This window comes from Labrus bergylta, chromosome 2 (assembly GCF_963930695.1).
Source record: "Labrus bergylta chromosome 2, fLabBer1.1, whole genome shotgun sequence".
Lineage (NCBI taxonomy): Eukaryota > Metazoa > Chordata > Actinopteri > Labriformes > Labridae > Labrus > Labrus bergylta.
This window is the reverse complement of record NC_089196.1, coordinates 15153278-15175649: the sequence shown is the minus strand read 5'-3', so window position 1 is coordinate 15175649 and position 22372 is coordinate 15153278. Positions and strand designations below refer to the sequence as shown.

The following is a 22372-nucleotide window of genomic DNA, read 5'->3' as shown; positions in this document are numbered from 1 at the left end:
GTGCTTACCACCATTCAAACAGCACACTGCTTGTTTCTGTTGTGTATCAATTTTAATTTACAGAACATTGTCAAATTGCATTACATTTAGTGCAAATAATAACACTTTTGATGTACAACTTAGAAATTTACAAAGTGTGTAGATTACTGACAAAATATCAAAATTAAAAACATTACATGCATTATGTAGCTGACATCGCTTGAAGATCTAGTTCTTTTAATGCTCAGCAAAACATTTATCCAGATCCTTCCGACCCCTTAGACCTCTGAGACCCAAAAGCATCGGCTGTTATATTCTCAACCATAAAGATCTACTGATTGCAAAACTCCCAACGGTTGATGGCATCAAACGCAATCTAGAGGAAATTTAAATCTTGAGGTATGATGATGTGAAATGCTGACCCTTTCCCTTGCCCTTCATTTAAGTGTAGATAAATGCACATCTGGTGGCTGTACAGTGAAGATAACCAGGATTTTCAGGGTTCATCCTGATGTCTAAGGCATTCTGGGGCGGTAGTTTATCAGTCAAAGGGCAGGAGGCCACTGTACTGTAGTGTTGCAAGATAAATGCTATATGTTAGAGTATGATGGAGATCTTTTATAGATTATTTCTCACTCTTTTTCAAATGTTTATCTTATCCTGCACAGTAGCAGCAAGACTTTTTTTTTTTTTTTTTAAACCTGACCCTCAGTAAATGATAGACATTTTTGCCGACTCATTAGGGGCTGAAAAAGGTGAAAAAAACAAAACAAACGCAGGTTGTACAAAATGTATCCACTCAACTCTCAATGAAAGAGAGGAATCTTTACATCAGACACTAAGGCTGGCCTTTTTCAAACATCTGTCAGAAACCATGTGACATGGAGGTAAAAGACAGATAGCTTTGTAAATAGGCCCACACTTAGCATCTATAGACTACAGTCAACAACATTGATATCCAATCACTGATTTTCAGTTTAACTGTGGCAAAAATATTGTCCAACATGACTTAGAAAATACTCTTATCTCCCTCTTCAGGGTTCCTTTACCCATTACTGTTATCATATTCAAGCATTAAACAGTCAATTCACATTTCTCACATTGGTAAACTTAGTCAATTTTCTCTGTACAATACATTGTGTCCATGGTGCTCTCCAGAAGCTACTTCAGCACAATCTAGAAATATAAAGATTTCAAAGCTTTAGGCTAAGACCCCCCCTCCCATCAAACCTGTACTGTAGCAGCAGCAACACAAGTAGCAGGAATACTAGTGATCAAAGCAAACCCAAAGGAAGTCGAGAAGTATGTAATCATAAGAAATGTACAAAACAATTTACAAAAAAAGCAAATAATTGGTAACAACTATTCAAAAAACACTTAAGAAACTCTTCAAATGTACATACAAATGTGCCCATGACCAGCAGATGGTGTTAGGCCATTCAAATGTGGCTGGGATGACAAGTACTGATTAAAGCCATTAAACCAGTCCCTCCTACAATCAGATGTCCTGTGGGACGTCCTGAATGGTATTATGTCCTGCATGTAGGAAGATTTAGCACATTCTTAATGACTGGTGAATAGGTTATAAAGTCTTAGAGAGCCATAAACAACGTAGTTTCTCCAGAGGGCAAGCTCAGCTTCCCCGAACCTGAAACAAGAAGGAAGAGTTTATTTAGCCTACTAGAAATTAAACGGAAATAAGAGATACTACTCATTGGCTCTTTGGTTCATACAGCACCAGCTAAGTGACACACCACCCATTAAAAGTGTGAGTACAGCGTACTAATCAGTTCATTCAATGATGTCTTTGAGGGCCTAGTTACCTGTTTGTGTTCAGAAGAGGATGGGCTTCCCAGCAGTTTTCTCCTGGACGTAGGAGGTAAAGCGTTTCAGGAACTTGGGGTACTCTCTCTTGGCCACGGCTCTGAGGACTGAAGCTGGAGCCCAGCCTCCAGGGTTAACTGCAACACAAAGAAAATCATCAAGAAAACTGTGTAAATACAAACTTAAGATATTAAACTTAAACCCAGAGTGCAGAACAGATTCAGCACACAGACAGCGGTCTAGGGGGCCCCCTAGTGAGACACAAATGGAATGCTTTTTTCTTTTTCTCAAGATTTCTCCATCTCTGTCCAACGGCTCTGGATTTCTACTGCCTGTTGAAATCTCATGTAGTCAGGGGAGGGGAGGAGGAGTTCAAGCCTGACTAGCACTTTAAAACACAAACATGCTGTCCTACCAGTAACTATGTAAACCACCAGCTGCACTTAAGACCAATTAACATAACAACATAAACACTGGCCGAGGTTGTTCTGAATTTTTCAGAGAAAGAGAAAAAAGTAGTTTCTCAGGAGCAACCTGACAATTCAAATTAAAATGATGATAGGCCAGCTAGACTTTGTTTTCTATCAGCATGATATTACATTTACAATTCTGGATCCATTAACACCAGATCAAATTAATCAACTTGTTTCATAGAAGGATCTTGAAAGAAATCTATTTCCTTGTAGATTAAGATTCAAGATTAACTTTATTGTTATTAAGAAATCTGTAACAACTCGGGGTGCGCTGGTTAGGGCGCGCGTCCCATGTATTGAGACTCTCGTCTCGAGCGGTAGGCCCGGGTTCGCCTCCACCCGTGGCCCCTTTCCGCATGTCATTCCCCGCTCTCTCTCCCTGGTTTCAGACTCTATCCACTGTCCTCTCTCTGCATTAAAGGCACAAAAAGCCCAAAAAGAAATCTTTAAAAAAAAAGAGAAAAAAAAAAGAAATCTGTAACAACTTGACCCGTGCTGCAGCCATAAAAAAGGACAACAATCAACATCATTCACATCACACAGAAAATATACATGTAGGCAGCAGCACGAGGCAGCCCGGGTCGCAACAGAGCAACGCCACCGGTGTCACTCCTTCGTTCCAGAGCCAGTGACTGATTAAAACTTCAGAGAGCCAAATCAAGAAGACCTGACAGTTGTATTAAGTGGTAGAGTCGCTGTGAAAAGCACTTAGAGTAGTCAGAAGACGAAATAAGTGCTAAACAAGCCCAAGTTAAAATACAGATATATGGACAGTCGTGAGAACGTTTCTGTTAGCGAGGGGGTTTTGCTCACAAACAAAGCAAAGAAATTCTGTTTTGTTTATACTTTAAACAGTATGCATTTTACTGCACAGAATGTCTCAATTATCCTGAGGAGTTCCCTTTACTTCTTTCTATACCAGTTGTGTAGACCTCGTATTTGTTTGATATTATCCACTCTGTTTCTTTTTTATTTGTACTTACCTACTTGCTATTCGTCTTTTTATTTCTGCAACTCTACCATCAATCAAGGATGATCTAATCTAATCTTTATGCAGACAAGAAACAATAGCTTGGCATTGACAGCAGGTTGGATGTTAACATTAAGGAGCCTGAAGGTATATTAGAAATAGATTGATGATGATAGAGACCCTGCTTCTGTATGCTGCTGCTCTTTCCCCATGTATGTATGCTGAGATCTTCTCAGGCTATAAAAAGGACCTTACCATTGGCAACGTAGGTGATCTTACAGAGGATGTTGTCTCTGCTGATTTCTTTGTCGCCCTCTGGTGGACTGACCAGTGTTTGGCAGATCATGGCCACATTGATTTTGGCACGAACACACCGGTTTGTAGGCTGAAAGATGAACAAAAACATGAATGCATAAATCTCCAAGCAGCAAATAATATCACTTCAGTTATTTAAATCAGAGATGGAGTTTAAGATGTCCGAAACTATTCTTTCCTCCATTAAACAGTTAATTGGGCTCTTCAATAAAAGCTTTGTTTAACCAAAAAATAATCACATTAAATTAATCTCAAATATTAAGTCCTAACTGGCAAATTTCCGTCATACAAGACCTTTCTTACTTCAATGTCAGCAAAAGCTTATTAAACGCACGCAATGATATTTTGTCACAAACAACAGCAAGCTCATTAAAACCCATGAGGTGTCACTTCATGTTGAACAGGAAACTTTCCATTACTGCAGTATGATAAGGAGGTATAACATTTTCAACTCTGACTGTTACCAAACATTTATGGATGTTTTTCTTATTTTTAAAGTTTTAAATGGGCTTGTCCCCCAATCATTACATGATTTTATCCAGAAAAATCACAACATTAGGATAAATACCAGAGCACAAAGTAGAGGAGACTGTAATGTACCGATGACTACTGAAGTTAGTCATAAGGTGGCGTCTGTCAGAGGCACACACTCATTGAACAAATTACCAGCACATAACAGGGATTGGGACAATTATTAGACATTTAAAAAGAAACTCAGACCACTCGTGTTCTCATTCATAAAATCTATCTCCTCTTCTGATGATAGGGGGCTTCTGGTTTATCTTGCATTTTAACCAGCTTACTGTATGCATGTAACCAATGTGTTAATTTTGTTTGTAGAGTTGTTTGTGAACTTTTCTGTGTGCTGTCCTTTGTGGTGTCCTGTATTGGAAAAATGGTTTTATGTTTTTTGTAAGTACCTGCTTTAGGACTACGGATGATATTTAGATATTGTGCTAATTCGGCATATTTACATAAGACTTTCCCTTATGCTGATAAATATGCACTGTCCTAATCAATAAATAATAAAATAAGCAAAACATTAATCAAACACATGATTGTTGATCTCATAACAGTATGTGGTTGTTTGAAACATCTGGAAAATGTCACTTTATTAAACAAATTCTACATATAACAGCAGGCGGAGCAGCGGGTTTGATAAAGAGTTGTATGTCACTAGTTGCTCACTCGACATGTTGCATGATAGTAATAAGTGTGGTGTAGTAACCTTACAGCAGCATTGTCGTGGTCCACAGAGAAGTTGCAGACGAGCCATGTGTCAGGATCATTTTCATTGGTTGCAAAGAGCTTCCTGATGGCTGACAGGTAGAGAACGTCTCTCTGTGATGCGGGCCACACTCTCTGAAACACAACCAGAGATGATCAGTTGGGCAGCAAAACAGGCTGCAGAATATGTGATCAACATGCTTCAGGAATGTCTTAAAGCACCATTAAGTACACTCACCTTGTGAGTCTGATAAACTATGACCGCGTTATCGGACAGTGTTTCCACAACGTTGAAGTTTTCAATGGTGGCTGCGGGAGGGAGAGTTCAGTCGTGTTATGACATTAAAACAGAAAAATTCTAACTGTGTATTTAAGAAGCTGACTTCTTTGTGAACTCACTCTCCCAGTCCAATCGGACCGCTGTGTCCCAGAAGTAGTGGCACACCTCGTGTCCTGTCACCCCCTTCACAGCATGTGTTGCTTTGAGAGGATCCAGCACTATACCATTCTCCTCCACTTCTCTCCTGTACACCTGTTACACACAGCGCAATGGAAAGTTAGATATGCACTACAGGGCATGCACTGAAGGATTGTCTTAATTCTACCACAAAGCATCACTAAAGCTGCTTTTGGTAAGAGAAAATGAAGAGGGCTATTATTGTTTATAAAGGAATAATTTTGAATTCTTCAACCTCCTGGTGAAATTATTTGTCCTGCGTCTTGCTCTGTTCCTTTTTTTAAACGTGTATGAGAATTGAATATTCACAGCCAGCGATCAAGGGGAATGATTCACAAGCTGCTTCTCTCCTCTCCTGTGCTTACCTTCATCTCTCCTTCTTCTATTACAAGCTGCCAGTTGGCATCTCCGCCCATATCCTGAAGAGAGTAAGTCATATGATTCTGCACCATCTCCTCCACCTAAAACACAAGACAGATATTTATTACATTCTCTTGTTGGAGAGTCTTTTACTTCTCCGACCAACCTATTTGAGGACAAGCTTTAAAACAGGAGGAGAGAGAGTTCATTGTATCCGGTTGAATGATTTATAGACTTAGGCAATCCACACACCTGGCACCTGTGCTTGTACTTAATGAAAAAAAACTATGGCCCTTAGGAATTCCCTCAGGAAATAACAAAAGCTTCTGTGAAGTTACCATATAAATATTAAACACTTCTGCTTGGGGGTTGTTACTTAACATCCAAAGAATGCATTAAGAACACATGCAGAGTCAGTCTGGATGCATGCCTGCTCATGCTGTGGAGAATTGATGATAAGACAGGAAATGAAGTTTTTCTATATTGGAGTAAATCATTACACAAACTTATTTTTGGGGGTCAGTGTTATAATGCAAGCGCTACATAATGCAGACAACCTGTCAGTCATTCCAGGATTTTCCATTTTGTCCTGTCAGGATTTGTTTTGTCTTGATGCAGAGACTAAAGCATGCAGCTAAATGGACAGGAAATATTAGTGAAATCCTGGAGAGACTGGTTAGTAGATAATCTCATGCTTTCTGCTCATGCTCTGTCCTGCTGCAGTGGGAAGCAGTAGGCGGTTGCATACCCGAGGAGAAACAGGTGCAAACTGTGGACCAAATACAGTACCTGTGTGCTGAACCTGTGAATGTCATCCGAGGCACTGACTAGCTCAACGGATGATATTGAAGAAGAATGGCTTTGGGGCTGTACAGCAGAAAGGAAGATTACAAAGAAAGGAATAAGCAACAAAACATTAAGAGGGTCGACAGCAGAAGTCCACAGGGGACTATCAGGTCCTACTGAAGATGAAGATGTTATGTAAGCTTTTAAATTACTGATGTAAGAAGCAGTAGCTGATTCTCTGTGTGATCAGAGTGAGAGAAAGCGTGGACACAAAACAGAAGACAGCAAAAGCCTTATAGAAAGACCAGACAGGTCGTAAGCTGACTAGAATGCAGACAGGAAAAATGACACACTGAAAATAGCAGCATTCAATAATCCTATATTAGAACAGAGGTGATGAACTTCAATGTGCATTAAAGAGAAAATAAGAAATGAGTTGAGCACCTTGGTGGCATATCTGTGTGTGCCGATCGTGGAGTAGGCGTCTCCCGGAGGCACTGGAGTCAGACGAGGTTTCCTCACCTTGTCTGACTGGCACTGAGGGACAGAGTAGGAGTATCAGAGAAAGTCAGCATCCGTGAGGAACGGATTTAACTGCTGTTCAGTTCATTTTGCTTTTCCATGTTCCTTCTAGAGGTATTTAATACGTCCCAAAGGGAAATGGAAATTTTGATTGTGCACAAGAGCGCAGCCTCATATCTGCATCACACCTGCTCTTCTATCTTGTCCTGTCTGTCCAGTGCAGCTTCCACCGCATCAAAGAACTCGTCCTCATTGATCAGACTGTTTGGCCCCTCCTGAGGAAAGATAAAGTTGTCATCAATATAAGCATTCTTTGCAGCACTGAGAAAGGTGCAGAATTTATTTAAAAATCAAATGTTGATATGGGACATAGCAGGAACAAGTCAAGACATCATTTCATGTATCATCAGCTGTTTGGAATTAGTCATCTAACCTCGTAGTCAGGACCTCCGTAGTGTGACTTCTTCTTCAGTTCATTCATTGCAGACTTGTAGGCATCTTCTACCCTCCTCCTCTTCTCTAACTCCTGAACAGAGAGACAAAAGTGTAGTGCTGAGCATCTCGGACACATCGTAAAAACAAGTTTCCGAGTTGTAAAATGCACATGAACGCCTGCTCAAGTCGGAACAACAAGTCGGAAAATAATTAGGTGCCGACTTCCCGACTTGACTTCAGAATCGTCATCAAATGGGGGACAAAATATGTTTTGTCAATGTTAACATACTTTTTATTAATTCAAGTATTGAACATCAACTTTTTGCTAAAGTATCACTCTTAACAGCTACATTTCACTGATCTTCTTCGCAGTATCAACGCTTTTTTGTGCCATCGTTACAACATTCCGACTTTCCAAACTGAAATCACGTGAACACAATGAAGACCGACTTCCCAACTCGGAAACTTGGACCACCGGAGCAGCACATGAATGCAGCAAAAGACAGCATTTCAGTTGGAAAACCTATTGAAATATCTGTGCTGCACTTAAAGGAGGTCTGATCTATATTTAGACAACAAACAAAGGAATTCAGCGTTAGAGTCACCAAGCATCTTTATGTGAGTGACAATACTCCTCAAATCACATTACAGATAACAGAGATCCAAATAAAGGAGATGAAGAGGTCAAACAATTGATGAAAACTCTGCCCTTTATTCAGCTGTCAGTGCGTGAACACTCAAACAGGTTTTACATCATCTCTCATTCTCTACCAGAGGGAACTTCACACAAACCAAAATCAACAGACTTCTCCTACTGCTTAAACAATATTTTCTAAAACACACAGAAACTTTGAAAGCCGCCTAAAGTATAAAGTCTGCTTGAAAGCCACCTTAAGTATAAAGTCTGCTTAAAACAGCGACTGAGTCAAAGCCCTATTAAATGTATTGTGTACACTGAAACCACTTAACTATGCAGCAAAAAGGTTCATGATTCAGACATTCTCTATCCATACTGCAATAGACATCAAGCAAACAGAGGCAATTCAAGGTGACAGTATACAACAATATTGACTAAAACAGTCGCTCTTAAATGTTTAAAAGGGGGAAAGAAACCAGACAGAGACAATCAAACCATACTACCGGTAAGTCTACAGACAAGGTGTGAACATGTAACATTAGGTAAAAAATAAACAGGAGGTGATCCTGTTGACGGCTGTGTTTAAGCAACCCACAGGAAGGAACCTACTGTGAAGAAGAGACTGCAGGTCTGCAGAGGGATCCATTTCTGTTTCTGGTATTTGAGCAGCTCTGTCCCCTTTTGTAGCGAAGGCCTCAACAAATTGCACCATGAAGTCCTAGAAGTCATTTTTCAAATCCTCCCTCTTTACTCTCTCAGTCTCAGCAGAAGAGTTTTTTTTTTCCTTTGAGCATGTGTTCTGTTGCCTTAAATATTTCTATTTCCCTACTCCACATTGACATCTAAAGTTCACACACACACACATAACTAAGATAAGATAAAGGTAGTTTCACTCGAGCGCTCTAACAAACTGAAAACACTTCCCGGCTTTAGTTGGTTTTTAGGGTTGGGCCTTTACAAAAGGAAAAAAGAAACTGGTTTGACAACATCAGCTGAGCTGATCAGCAAGGAAGCACAAGGAGCTGTGAAGAGAATACCTTTACAGACACACAAAGCTCTCTAGATAAAGCTAAATCAGTGGCTGAAAGGGCTGTGAGGAACTCAACCACTCATAACCACTGAAGAACAAAAGGGGAGAGGCAACAGGTGCAATTGTGCTTCTGGTAAGCAAGCTGGACTAAGAAAGTTTCAAGATATCTTGACTGTTGTAAATGATGGATAATAGAAAAGTTTCTTCCCAGTTTTATAGCAGACTAACTCCATTTTGGGTTTTTAACAATATCTTGATTATGGTTAAAATCACCTTCAAATAATGCACCTCAATGTTTCTAACTCAAATTATAGAATTTAACAGTTCAAATAAATATAAAAAGGCAGATCTTTGGAACTGAAATAAAGATAAAAAATATCTTGAAAGATAATAATTATAAGATGCTAAAAAAAGGAAATCAAGGCCCATCTAACCTGTTCATTCATAGTTTTGTTTTTTTACACACACAACTGGTGGGTTTTACATGAACAACAATTTCAATGGCACCACCATTAGATAAATATTTATTCTTCAAAAAACTACCACTGCACATTTTGTGTTATACCATTACCGAGCTGTCAGTGTCACCATTAATAGCTGTCTGTTTCAACATATCACAGTCTGGGTTCAACCTTTTGGCAGCAGTGTTGCAACAAAACCTCGTCATCTGAAGGCAACAATTAGCTCCTCAGCCTGTGGCAATCCATTCAGCAGGAGCTGCTGACACGCCCACTCATGAAACTGGTTCATATTGAAATGACACTTTGTACACAGACGTCACATACATTCATTGGAATCAGTATATGAGGAGAGCGAAGGCCGTACCTTATCCACTCTCTTTTGCCAGCTGTCCTCTCGTTTGACCATCAGCTCGATGCAGTGAGACAGGGTAGAGAGGATCCCTGCTGTGGTGGCCTTGAAGGTGATGGCCTCACCCTTGAAGTCTATCCCATTCATGCCTTTGGGACTCGTGGGAGGAAACACTGGCACAGACAGAAATTAAGAAAGTACTGAGTGTGACAGCTGCCCAACGACTGGATTCAAAATTGACATTCCAGCCTTTAACTTGAATGGTGAATCAGATATTACCGCACACAGACATGTTAGAATCGGCTCTGAATGGTGGGTCAGGATCTTGAGTCTAACTCACATTTCTCTTTGCTGCCGTTGTTGTTGTGATTATATTCACCGTCAGGTCTTGTAGTGTTGGGGAAGTCATCTTCGTCCTCTTCCACTTCTGTGAAGAAAACAACATTCTTAGATTTCTCGATTTTCTATCCGTCCAGTGAGAGAATATCTTAGCATAGATACCTAAACATGGACATATATAAAATTGAGCTTAACCACGTAGAAACCTGTTTGATGGGAATAGCAAGCGTTTACATGATTAGAGTTACTTGAGCCAGCTACTAACTTTTCTTTCCTGGTTATCTGTTGACAAAATGGTCCAATAATACATTTTTGAATCACACAAAGGTCCTTAAACTACAAGCTCTATTAAGAGAACATGTTTAAAATAAACAGGATTTTTTAAGACATGGTTCTTGCTCAGATGTTAAACATCCCACAAACAGCCCAGTAAGTGGATAAAGATTGATGCTTCCTTTCTCAATTAGTCTACCAACCACTCTCCTTCACCACTCACATCGAATGAACCAAGTTAAAAGCCCCACATTAATTAATCACGTCCTTTCCCAGAAAACATCAGGGTCTATTTGTGATGCCACATCCACAGTCCTCTATAGATCAGATCTGTTTTTCCTACTATATAAAGCACTAGAAAAGTGAATTTATGCCAAAGATTACCTGTGTCTCTCTGAAATTCATCCTTGGAGACAGCATCAGCACAGGAGTCAAAGTACTTCTGCAGGGTGTCTACCTGTCTGCACAGAATGTCCCGGAAGGTTTCCATCTCTGCTAGCTTTTCACGCAACCTGTGCCCCTTCTGAGCAGAGAGAAAATTATGGGTAGAGAGATGCTTGGCTGTCAGGGGAAATATTCATGTCAAGTGTTTTGTATCAACCAGGAGCCACAGTCATGGTGAGAATAAAGTACCCTGTAACCCTGTGGTGTTCATGTGTTGTGCTTTTACCTTGAATGAAGATGTGGATGTTGCAGACAAAGCACTGGCTGCAGAGGTGAGAGACAACATGGAACCATGACGCCTGAGACTGGTTTCTGAACCGTAGCCAGACTCGGCCTGACATATCAAGAGGGAGGGATCAAAGGAAAAAGAGAAAGTAAGTTATAGGTGATGAAGAGAGCCAAAAAATATGAGGAGGGAAAACAATCAGTGGGTGCATGGAACAAAAAAAATCTCAAATTAAAAAAGGACAGACTGAAGCTCATAAGAAATAGCAGTCAGCTGCACTGAGTAATGCTGAGCTCAACCACAACAGGACCTACACCTACATAGACAAACAGTCTTTTGTAAGGGACGAGGGATGACAAACAGAACCCGGCATAAAACCCTCCAGCAAAACTGGAACTCCTTGGTTGTGTAACAGTGTAGAAATAACATTTGATTCCGAAGAGAAAATACAGAAGACAAAAACACTGTAAAGACGTATTGGAGTATGAAGTGCACAACATGGCTTGTATAAGATCCAGTGTGTAACCGGGCATTAGGGAGGGGTAGTGACTGCATTTGTTCCATCAAACATATGTGTGGGTGAAGCCTGGGACTGCCAACTCAGCACAGCAAGAATATTTGATTATAAAGTGCACATTAAAATTTGCATGCACAGCTAGCACCACAGTTCAGCAATCTTTTTTTGAAACACACACACAACGTGACAAACCACATTATATTCACACAAGGGCTGGGAAATTAATCAAATTTCAATTTCAATGATGATTTTGGCTTCCCAAAGATTACTGTGCCGCATTAGCGCGCCACTATCAAGAGTACATCAGCACTACCTCAAATACATAGTTCATTCATTTCTGTTAACTTGTCATTTTTGTATATTTATCTTTTTTTCACTTAGGTATGACTTATTCATTTCTTGTTTTTCACAATTGTTCTGAATGTTATAATGTTAGTTATCCAGATGTTGTCAAATCAATGAGTAATCATGCTTCATAATTGTGATCACGATATGATTTTTGCTGACTGGAGCAGCCCTATATCAGACACTGTATTCTAGGGCGGGGTGGTGGCCTGGGACCTCAGGAGTCGATACGTATTGTGATACTTTGCAGTAGTACATTATTTACTAAACTTTTAAAGTGGAGCTGGGAAGTAAACTTGCTGTGTTTGGTTTTCTTTCTTCTGTTGACATGTTTTATCAGTCTTCACTGAGTAGCTGAGGTACACTCTAGCCTAGGAGTATGGTTTTTATTTTCATGTTTAGTCTTTCTACTAACAGTTTCTAAATTTCTAACTCACAAATAGAGCTACGCAAGACCAGGGAGCAGTCAAGTGAAGAGGCAGTCAGGTGATTCACTCAAGAGGGAGCACACATGCATACCTCTATTAGAGCGGACTATGAGTGCCTGTGAACAGCTGATTCATAATCTGTTCCAGCAGAGCGGGCCAACACCAAACACAGTCTGTTTGCTTTTAAAGGGTGCAGTATTTTTTTTAAATCCATACAACTTCATAATTTCTGAGATGCTAATATATACGTGATACCTTCAGGAAGTGTCTAAAATATGAGTCTAAAATATTTTCTCTCAATCATGCAGATTTACATGCAGTAGATTCAGTAGTCCACAAATTAGGATTGCATGGCTAATGTGAGAATTATAATCAAAAAGTCAAAACATTCTAATATTTATATGAAACACATCGAGGGTGTGGACAAAATACCACGACCAACACAAAACTAAATTAAGTAACAAAAACTAGCTATAAAAAAAGGCCTAAAGCCAGCTAAATTCATTGAGCAATAGTTCATGGTCCGTTTTTTTTAAAATCAGGCTGGACTGTAACTCGCTGGTCGAGCTGCTGCAATGCAGATATTTTTCAAAAATAGAAAACATTCCACAAACAGTGGAGCGGCTGGAAATAAAGAGCTGTGTGCACGGTTAGTTATTTTGAATTTCAAATTGATTATTGAGACTTTGACGGGAGGTTGTCAAAGTGCTTTGGCTTCAGTGTGTCAGAAGATGAATCTACACACATTCATATTTTGATACCTATAATGAATACGGATTTGCTATATTACCTGCTCAACTCAACTCAGCTTTATTTATATAGCACCTTTCATTCATCAGAAAAGAACAGTATTGAAGAGAAAGAGATTAAAACAATAAGGGAACGTAATCAATTTTTGAAAAGGAGAAAAATTGATTTAAAATGATAGAAATGAAAAGTAAAAATTTATAATAAAATAAAATCAATTAATTATGTGTTAATAACACATGCTCTATTACTACACTACACAACAGTGTGATTTAAACTACATAACCTCAGGTGTTCATATATCTTGATTTACTGCCTACAACATGTCGAGTCCTTGAACAAACACACTAAATGTGTTAATGTTTACTTCATGTTGATCTTTTGGCACCGCCTACTCTTCAAACAGCTCGGTACAACAGTTTTTTAATTGCCATGACTACATAGACATTTGACAAATAGTGACTAAAAACTGTAATTGGAACACAATCAAATGTTTGCATTTGCTCTGCTTTGTTTCTTCCAACAGCTTTCAGGCGGAGGCAGAGAGGCAAAGCAGAGCGCTGATGGAACATGAAGGCCAGTTTGTGACAACAACAGAGAGACTGGCATCTTAATGCAACTAGCCAACTCAGTCATACAAACATGCCAAATAAGCATCCAATTATACACAACACATCAAAGGGTAACTTCTGTCCCAGCTTTGTGATGGTAATGAGAGTTTAGAGTAAGCATACACTTAGTACTTTAACACAGCTTAATTATGACCGCTTGAAAAACACATTCATGAAATGTTTCTTTTAAATAAAATAAAAAAATAAGTCCAGCACACAGCCATGCATTACAAGCATCATTTCTAACAAAAATGTGTATTTATTGCATATTCATTATTTATATTTTCTTTACGATTTACTGACATGCAATGAAGTTCAACACTAAGCCAGCCCATCAGATAGACGACACACTGAACGAAGCAAATAAAAAATAATTCTGTATAGAAATGAGAGCAAAGATGGTTTCTCTCTCTAATGGGTCATACCACAATGATGACATGCAACTGAAAGTGACAGCAAGCAGCAGCATGGCAACATGCTATAAGCCCACCATTTGGCCATTCCAACACCCAAGGCAGAGCAGGACACTGCTGCAGTCCCAGCAGTTAGCTGGCCCCAACATGGACCTCCAAACACTCCCGCTGCTCTGACAACTGTGAGGCTTAAATTCAGTAGACCGTTTCCCAGACACACCTCACTGAGGAACAAAAGGGAAGAGGAAGAGGTGGGGAAGAAAAGCCATACAGGCTCTGCTTAACGCATCAAGTGAAAGAAAGCAGCAAGGAGCGAGGAGGAGGAATAGCAAAAAGTAATTTTCTCTCTTGCAGCCGAAGGAGAGACGAACACCAGCTGTTCACATGAAGCTGAAGAAACAGACGGAGCGAAAAGGATGAGTCCTGTCTTTCCTCTGCAGAGCGAAGCAGGTCTACTCCCATTCAGATCAACCGCAGAAACACACATGAATTCAAAACACACACACACACACACACACACATACACGAACACACACAGACACACAGACTCTCTTGCTTCCTACAAATATCAACAGAGCACACACCCTGATATGTGAAACCTTTTCATCTTGTCCATTTTTCTTTCCAACATCCATCACTGAGCGAGCTGTGACTGTTTGATTGTTAGAGCAAGAGAGGTGTATAAATGGGTGCATGCATGTATAAATTACAGAGCCAGAGTCCAGAGCTGTCTGGAGCTGTTTGTGTGATACAACACCAAAAGTGGGCGAGAGAAGCAGCCCACTGTATGTTATGACAGAGAGAGAGAGAGAGAGAGAGAGAGAGAAAAAATGTGAGTGACAAAGAGGCAGAGAGACAGAGAAAAAGAGAGGGGACAACTTTCCTTCTGCTTTACCTCTAACTCCATCTCCCTTTTTGTCCTTCTCATTCTGATTTACTGATATCCCATTATGAAACTATATCTAGGTCAAGAGTGTTTGGACCAACAATCCTGAAGATGTGGCTGAGACACTGAGTAAAGGGTGGCTGAGACACTGAGTAAAGGGTGGCTGAGACACTGAGTAAAGGGTGGCTGAGACACTGAGTAAAAGGGGGGGGGGGGTCCTTTTTCTTTCCCACATTACCCCTGTGAATCTGACAGAATGGAACAGTCCTCTCAGTATGAAGTTTTATGTGTCCCTCTTGATTTTTTGTAGCTGTGTGAACGCTCAAATAAATAAAAAAATGCATTATTTATCAAGAGCTGCACTTAACGTCCCCACAGTGAGCACGACTTTTTCCACCACCAACACAAACACACCCACACATAAAAACACAAATGGCCTTGCACATAAATGGTTCCAAATCTTCAGCAAAATAAGAGACTGTTAGTACGGATATGTAAATGGTGAGCGGATTATTAGAGGCATTTAAAGGTGTAACTATTTTTCATTAGACCTCTATTAAAGCACATTCATAGTTGTTAAAGTTATGTAGTAACACTACAGTCATTTTGAAAACAGTATGAGTGAATCTAGCTGTAACAGAATGTGTAACACCTTCTAAAGTCGTTTAAAATGTTAAACTGTAAACTATTTGTGAGTGAAGTAAGTCTTCAGTAAGATTAATAAGTGTTAATAAGAGGCTAGTGAAGGTTTTAATATTCATTTGAGCACAGTTCAAACACCTACTTTAGCCTGCTACAAACACATTATTTAGACAGAAGATAACATAGATAAGATAAACCTTTATTTAACCCACAACGGAGATCTTTAAAACATAGACAGTTTGTTTTTTTTAAGCTGAATTTGACATTACTATATCTTCTTATTTATAAGCAAACAGCAATATAGAGCTTGGTCGTAAGCCAACATAAATATTATGTTTAAAGGCTGTGATTTTACAGTATTGTCCTTGTCCACTGTATCTTATCAGGATGCACACAGCCACGTCTCACTTTGTAGTTCATAAATACCACACATGTATCAAAGCTGTCCAGGAGGAAAAGGGTGATTCAGGATACGATTCTAAGTTTTACTTGAGTTTTTACCCATGCTCTATCCATAACCCCTTTAGCTTTTTTCTTCACTCCATTTCTTGTTTTTTTTGCTGTATGTGTGTGTAGTATTCGATGAAGTTAAATCTACTGATATTTTAAAACTGGTTAATGTTCTATTCGCCAAAAAACTTAAGTCTTGAAAAATGTAAACTAAATCAATTTGTCAGGATCAGAGAAAGTAACTGCAGTTTTCAGAAAAATGAATAACTATGAAACAGTTTATTCAATGATGATTATATGTACTGACAAATATTGGATTTAGACCATTTCATAACTAGTTAAAGAGTACTCATCAAAGGTTTGATAACTAAGAACCAATGGGGATTAAATTATGAGAATAAATGCGTATGGACACTTTACTTTCAACAAAGGGAATAGAAAGAAAAAAATCAGAATTATTGTTGTTTTTTTAAAAGTATGCAGGAAAGTGAGACTATCCTAGGATAGTTGTCAGTAGTCAGTACATCTTGACACAAAGAACAAAGCAGAGAAATTGTGTTTAACATTGCATGTTGCAGGTTGTTATTTGTCCACTTGGGGGCAGCACAGAGGCACACTAAAGCAATGCTGCAGGTAGTTCTGCACTAAGCTGATTTGAGGTTACTGTAGGTCACAGTCCAGACATTGCCCTGAAAACTCTCATGCTGTTGTTAATGGACTAGAGACCTGCAGTCACTCTCACTCAATTAACATGCCAGCACCCAGTAGCTAGAACAAAACCACCTTTTAGTAGAGAAGTAAGCCTATTGAGAATCGACAGGATAGTGACATTTTTCAAGGCCGGTATATTTAGGGTGGTCTCAGAGTTTTTAACGCTGAATAAACAACCAAGAAAACAGCATTAATAAATGAATGAATACAGGTTTTTTCAGATCACTTGTGTAGTATATCGTTTGCAATATATTTGGTTCCTACTCCCATACAGATATTTTGCCATTTCATAAAGAATCAGTAAATGTAATACCATAAAAACAGATTGTCATCATAAAAGAGAATACATTGTAGGTAGAGTATTTTGTTTTCTCTGAGAGAAAATGCAAAAAAAACAGGGTTTACTCTTGTATAGTTTAGGGATAACCAAACACAAAGTGAACTACAAATTCAATGAATGAACTACATAAAGTCTTTTACACACTTTATGTTGAGAAACAAAGAGTTTTTTTTACAAGATGGCAGCTGCCTGGTATCTGATGACAGGGGATACCCCAACATCAACACTTCACTCCTCGGATTCCTCACATTCCCAGGGGGGAGGTCTGTGTGTATGCTGTGTTGTGAGTGTTTGAATCCCAGCCACACCCAGCTCCCTGAACTAATCAGATAAATCCCGGTCTGTTCAGGAGAAAAACATTCTGACCTTAAATTGAACCTAAATACCTTAAATACTCCAGCACACCAATGTTTTCAGTAAAAAATAAGGAAAGTTAAAAAAAAAGATCAATTATTTATCGTGACCTAAGGAATTCACACAATATAACATGTTCATATTCTTGACATACACCAAGAAAATCCAAAAATGTGAGCTCAACAGGGACTACATTTTCACTATTCCTGTCTGTCTTTATGTGCTGCCACTGACGAGAGCTGCTAAACTCTTTGTCATTGTTTTTATAGCAATGACAATAAAGATCACTTCTATTCCGTCGATTCAGGGACACTGAGAATTTATAACATTAACTTATTGATTATCAAGGTAACACAGATGACCTGCTTTCAGCTAGGCAAAATTCCCATGAATAACTTAATCATAAGACAACATGTATGACAAACAAACGAGGGTGTAAAGTGAAGAGCGAGAGAAATGTAATTGAAAGAAGAAAAGAGGAGAAAAACACATTTAACTCACCTTGTGCAGCTCTATTGACTCAATCCACTGAAGTCTGTGCTCGGGATCTTCAGCTCTCAGGTACCAAACGCTGTCGTTCACACTGATGTCAAAACGACACTCGTCAAACTCGTGAGGCTGCAGAGAAAGAGGAGAGGGCTCATGGTCATTGGGCGAGGTGTGTGAGTCATGTGACGACATAGTGCCACATCTGTTTTTGAAAACGTAATAATGTTAATATAAAATCAATAATGCCATTTTCATTACTGTGATTAAATTAGAATGCAAAAATTTAACTATACTGCTTCTACAGTTGTCTCCCTGTTTATGACAATTGCTGACTAGATATGCCATATTGTGGTCACACATGGATTCCATCATCCACAGAAAAGCGTCTGCCTCCCAATAAACAGGCATTTTAATTAGAAACTGATGTCCTGTGTCTGTAGGCGCAACCTTAAACGACCGCAGCAGACAGAGATGTACAAAAACACTGATTCTTTTAGCATGCCTTTGCCTGAACCTTCATCATAACCTTTCCTTCTGGTATTGGGCCAAATCATTCAACTATTTCACTCCCTCGTTCTACAATGCACCCCTCCCAACTCCAACCACTGACTGCCTTAGGCACCCAAACACGTGCACCTAGGAATTCCCTGTTTCCTCTGAGATTGGAATTTGACCACTGCACTCAGCTGAAGAGGGATCTGCTCTGCAAAGGTTCCTGAGAAGACCTAAGGCACAGTTTACTTGAAGCTTCTTCCCGTTTTTCTCCTCAGCTGCAACAGGACTGAAGCTCCTCTGTCAGCTGACATAACCTCATGTCGCAAAAGTTTAATTAGATCTGCTGAATGGCGCTCATGTGCTGGTTTCTTTGCTGCCAATGACAACCGCAACAAACACTCCGACGCTCAACTGTCAGCCCGGTTAACAAGCCTTTAAACTTTAAATATTGGGATAATATTGCAAAGTTTGCATACCTGTGATGCAGGCAGGTTGAGAATTTTCACTTACTCTTAAATGCTTCCCTTTACAATGACAGAAAATGTTTCACCTCAAATTTTAACATCAAAAATGCCCTCCAGTATCCCTTTAAAGGAGGGGTGTGCAGCAATGGTAACCTGAAATGCATCCAGGCATGTTGCCATTACTGGTTAGAGAAATCCAGTTTATCTTACTCTGCTGTATCAGACATGGCCCATAAACTTCTGCTTTACAATCCAGTTTAAAACTCTTTCATTTGAGCACGGACAATCTCATTCCCCTTGCGTAAGCATTACTGAAGATCCAGGGTGCACTGGCTTTTTCTGAGTAAAAGATTGTGGCATCTTAACTGTTAAGAAAAGGAGGTTATCAAACACTGACAGTTATAGTTCCCAGAAGACTTAGAAGATTTCTCCTTTCTTATAAGATTAGAATATGTTTCTCTTTGTAATGAGGGGTAACTATAGTCATAAATAAACTAGTGGTCATTCATACAAGTTTATTCTGAACAAACACAGAAATGAAAGGATTAAACCAATGAACTGATGTGAGCTTTTCATTACTGTCCTTGCCCTATGCGAGGAATTTTCAGAAAGTTACATTTACTGCAGATTTTGCTTCAGGAAGAAAACAGTCTGGTGCGCATCAGCAGACACACAGTGTATAACAGATTGATGTTAGGCAAGAAGAGAAGCAGAGGCTTGTGTCTGCATTCCTGGGCCCTCATACCTCTGGCTTCAGATATTTTAGGGAGAGGGGAGAGGCATTAAGATGAGGCTCATGGGTCATGCTACTGTAATTATTACAGAACCTGTGTAGTTAATAGTACACCCTTAGTTAGTGTACTATTAAACAATTAGGAAACACTAAAAGGTCTCCATTCAGGTTAGCACAAACACAGGAACGCTGACAAAATGCTCTCTCAAATGAACACCCTCACGGGAGGAAACTAACTGTAATCTCTCATGATGTGGTTTTAATCTGGTTTTGAATCTGAATAATCCTATTGCACAAATCACAGCAAACCCCATTTGTTTGGCCTCAGTACTTGGTGGCAGTATGCTCAGAGTGAATATATAACTAGGGTGTGGGATTTCAACTGCTCTGCACAGGGAGAATACAGGTTAGAGCTCTACAGTATGTGTTGAATTTCAATCCTAAAACGAAGATAAAAAACCAGTTTAAGTAGCCTGTGTCCTCCACGGAGGACAGGTATGAAAGTATTCTCAAATGACTACTGACTACAAGAATGTCTTTATCTGCTGAAGTAGAGGTCACTCAGTGATCTTAATAAACTCATTACCAGTTAATGTTTACCTTTCTATTTTGAGGAACATGTACTGAAGACATAAAGTGCAACTCTGTGCTATTGACTGGGAAAGAGGGAATCAAAACATTGAGACCTACAAGAGAGAGCGAGAGAGAGAGAGAGAGAGAGAGAGAGAGAGAGAGAGAGAGAGCCCTATTCCAGGTGCACTGATGCAGAAAATGAGCCCTGGCATGGTTGCCATTTTTTTTTTGTAAACTTTGCGGTTTCAAATACTACACAGGTGATAAGCTCGCAATGTTTTTAACACACCAAATAACCAGCAGCAGAGTGATGTTAGCTCCTCATAACAAGGAATACTTACTGTGATGACAGCCTTGCTGAGGCACAGGGACCCCCTGCAGCCGTACTCCCTCTCATCTTCTGACTTGTAGTAGCTCAAAGTGTTGTTTTTCAACACGACCCATCTGTCCTGCCATCCGTGTATGTAATTTGTCCACTGTACACACACAAAAGGTAGACTTTGAAGACAACCGCGAATTAGCACTATGCAATCAAAAGTCATCTGGATGCAGGATTTCAGCTTTTGCAGCTCACTGGTAAAGTTTTGTTTTACATGTGAGATTATTAGTGTGTTATTAGGGCACATAAGGATGTTGTCTCTACAGTAGAACACAATGTAACATCACAATTGGTTCACCTATCATTTTATATTTCTGCAATAATTTTAAATGTCATACTGTGCAATATTTATTTTATATTTCTGCAATATCTTACATTTCATACTGTGCAATATTTATCTTATTTTGATATTTCTGCAATATTTTACATTTCATACTGTGCAATATTTATTTGATATTTCTGCAATATCTATTTATATTCTGTTATGCTACCACCTGAAAATAACTCCTACCATCCTACCTGAATTTTTTTATTTTTTTTATTTTCTTCTTTTGCTGTCTTTAGCTGTGGATGCTTGTATGTGTGTGCACTTTAAAGGTGAAGCCAAATAATTTCGTTGTACAATTGTATAATGACAACAAAGACATTATATTCTATTACCTTGCTTAAAATGCCTCCGAGCTCCACAGGCTGTCCGGATTCAGGGTCCACATCCTCATCCGAACCAGACGATGAACTTTTCTCAGACATTTAAATTGAATGTTTAAAGAAACCCTGACACACTTAAGGTATCAAGAGAAGCACGTAGACTAGTTCAAACACTCCCGATCCGAGCCTGCAGACAGCTTATTTAACTTCGCGTGTATGTCGGCGAAATGTGATTAACTAGCCACTAAGTGAGCGCATGTTTGTCGATGTTTATCTTGAAACATTTATTCTATCGAGGTTATCTTGCAGCAAGCTGTTCCTGAGATGACAGCTGAGTCTGAACTTCTCTGTTTTTGCGGGCTTTGTTTTGAAACTGACGTCGAATACCAATGAGACTAGCTAGTTAGTGTTAGCTGTCAAACGACGCAACTAGCTATCAACAAAACTTGAGACTATTATTGTTGGTTGTCTAAGCTGCATTCGTTGAGCTAATAGTTATCGACGAGAAAGGCCTTAGTCTTTACGCTGCACCTCAACTTCGAGCTACAAATGCCAAGCAGCGGACTGTTTCCCTCCTTAGGTTCCGCAGTTTAGTTAGCCGTAGCGGAGGACTGACTAGCTCGTCTTCATTCAGGTCGAGGGGGAGGAGCTACAGCCACGCTTTACTTCAGGTCGAGGGGGAGGAGCTACAGCCACGCTTTACTGTGACGCGTCAAGCTAAAGACTGGATCACTGTTATCACTGCAACAGCGGAAGTTGTACATTAGAATAAAAGCATCGTGAGTAACAGGGTAACTACTGGATTACTTTTTATTGAGGTGTGACTTCTTTAAATATGGATATATATCGATATTTAAAGTCTCCACGTATCTATACACGAGTTTAAAGCGTGTGCGATTAAAAATACCAGAAATAAAAGTATGTAGATGTTCGCTACCTTACCATAACATTGCAATCAAGAAAGCGTAGATGTGCTTGTCTTGGAGAATATGTAAAGGATAAAAATGCATTATGGTGTTTTTTTTTGGGGTGGAATAACA

General features: G+C 39.4%; 1 protein-coding gene across 5 annotated transcripts; it reads right to left on the bottom strand.

Annotated features, from left to right (window-relative positions):
* Nucleotides 1–30: 30 nt before the first annotated feature.
* On the bottom strand, nt 31–21970 carry cert1 (ceramide transporter 1). Of its 5 annotated transcripts, XM_020650929.3 has the most exons (18): nt 21345–21965; nt 20647–20781; nt 18053–18169; nt 11108–11215; nt 10822–10960; nt 10166–10252; nt 9841–9998; nt 7347–7439; nt 7102–7188; nt 6836–6928; nt 6395–6472; nt 5611–5706; nt 5188–5320; nt 5027–5097; nt 4795–4923; nt 3502–3631; nt 1803–1940; nt 31–1627 (listed from the first exon to the last, which is right to left on the bottom strand). In XM_020650929.3, the coding sequence occupies exons 1-17, from the start codon at nt 21432–21434 to the stop codon at nt 1813–1815; spliced, it is 1872 nt and encodes a 623-aa protein (XP_020506585.2). In that variant the 5' UTR covers nt 21435–21965; the 3' UTR covers nt 31–1627; nt 1803–1812. The 5 variants fall into 5 exon arrangements, 4 of the variants coding, with proteins under 4 accessions (XP_020506585.2, XP_065821720.1, XP_065821725.1 ...); XM_065965648.1 differs by lacking the exon at nt 6395–6472 and having other exon boundaries at nt 21345–21964; XR_010669015.1 differs by lacking the exon at nt 31–1627 and having other exon boundaries at nt 4790–4923; nt 21345–21970.
* Between the last annotated feature and the right edge of the window lie 402 nt (nt 21971–22372).

What these genes read in the sequence shown, in the direction of transcription:
- cert1 (XM_020650929.3), bottom strand. Translation starts at nt 21,434, where the DNA reads ATGTCTGAGAAAAGTTCATCGTCTGGTTCGGATGAGGATGTGGACCCT. An exon ending in TAGAAGAAGGAGAGATGAAG is followed by an intron (nt 5,321 to 5,610) that starts GTAAGCACAGGA and finishes TGTGTGTAACAG; the next exon opens with GTGTACAGGAGAGAAGTGGA. An exon ending in GGTCCGATTGGACTGGGAGA is followed by an intron (nt 5,098 to 5,187) that starts GTGAGTTCACAA and finishes TCCCTCCCGCAG; the next exon opens with CCACCATTGAAAACTTCAAC.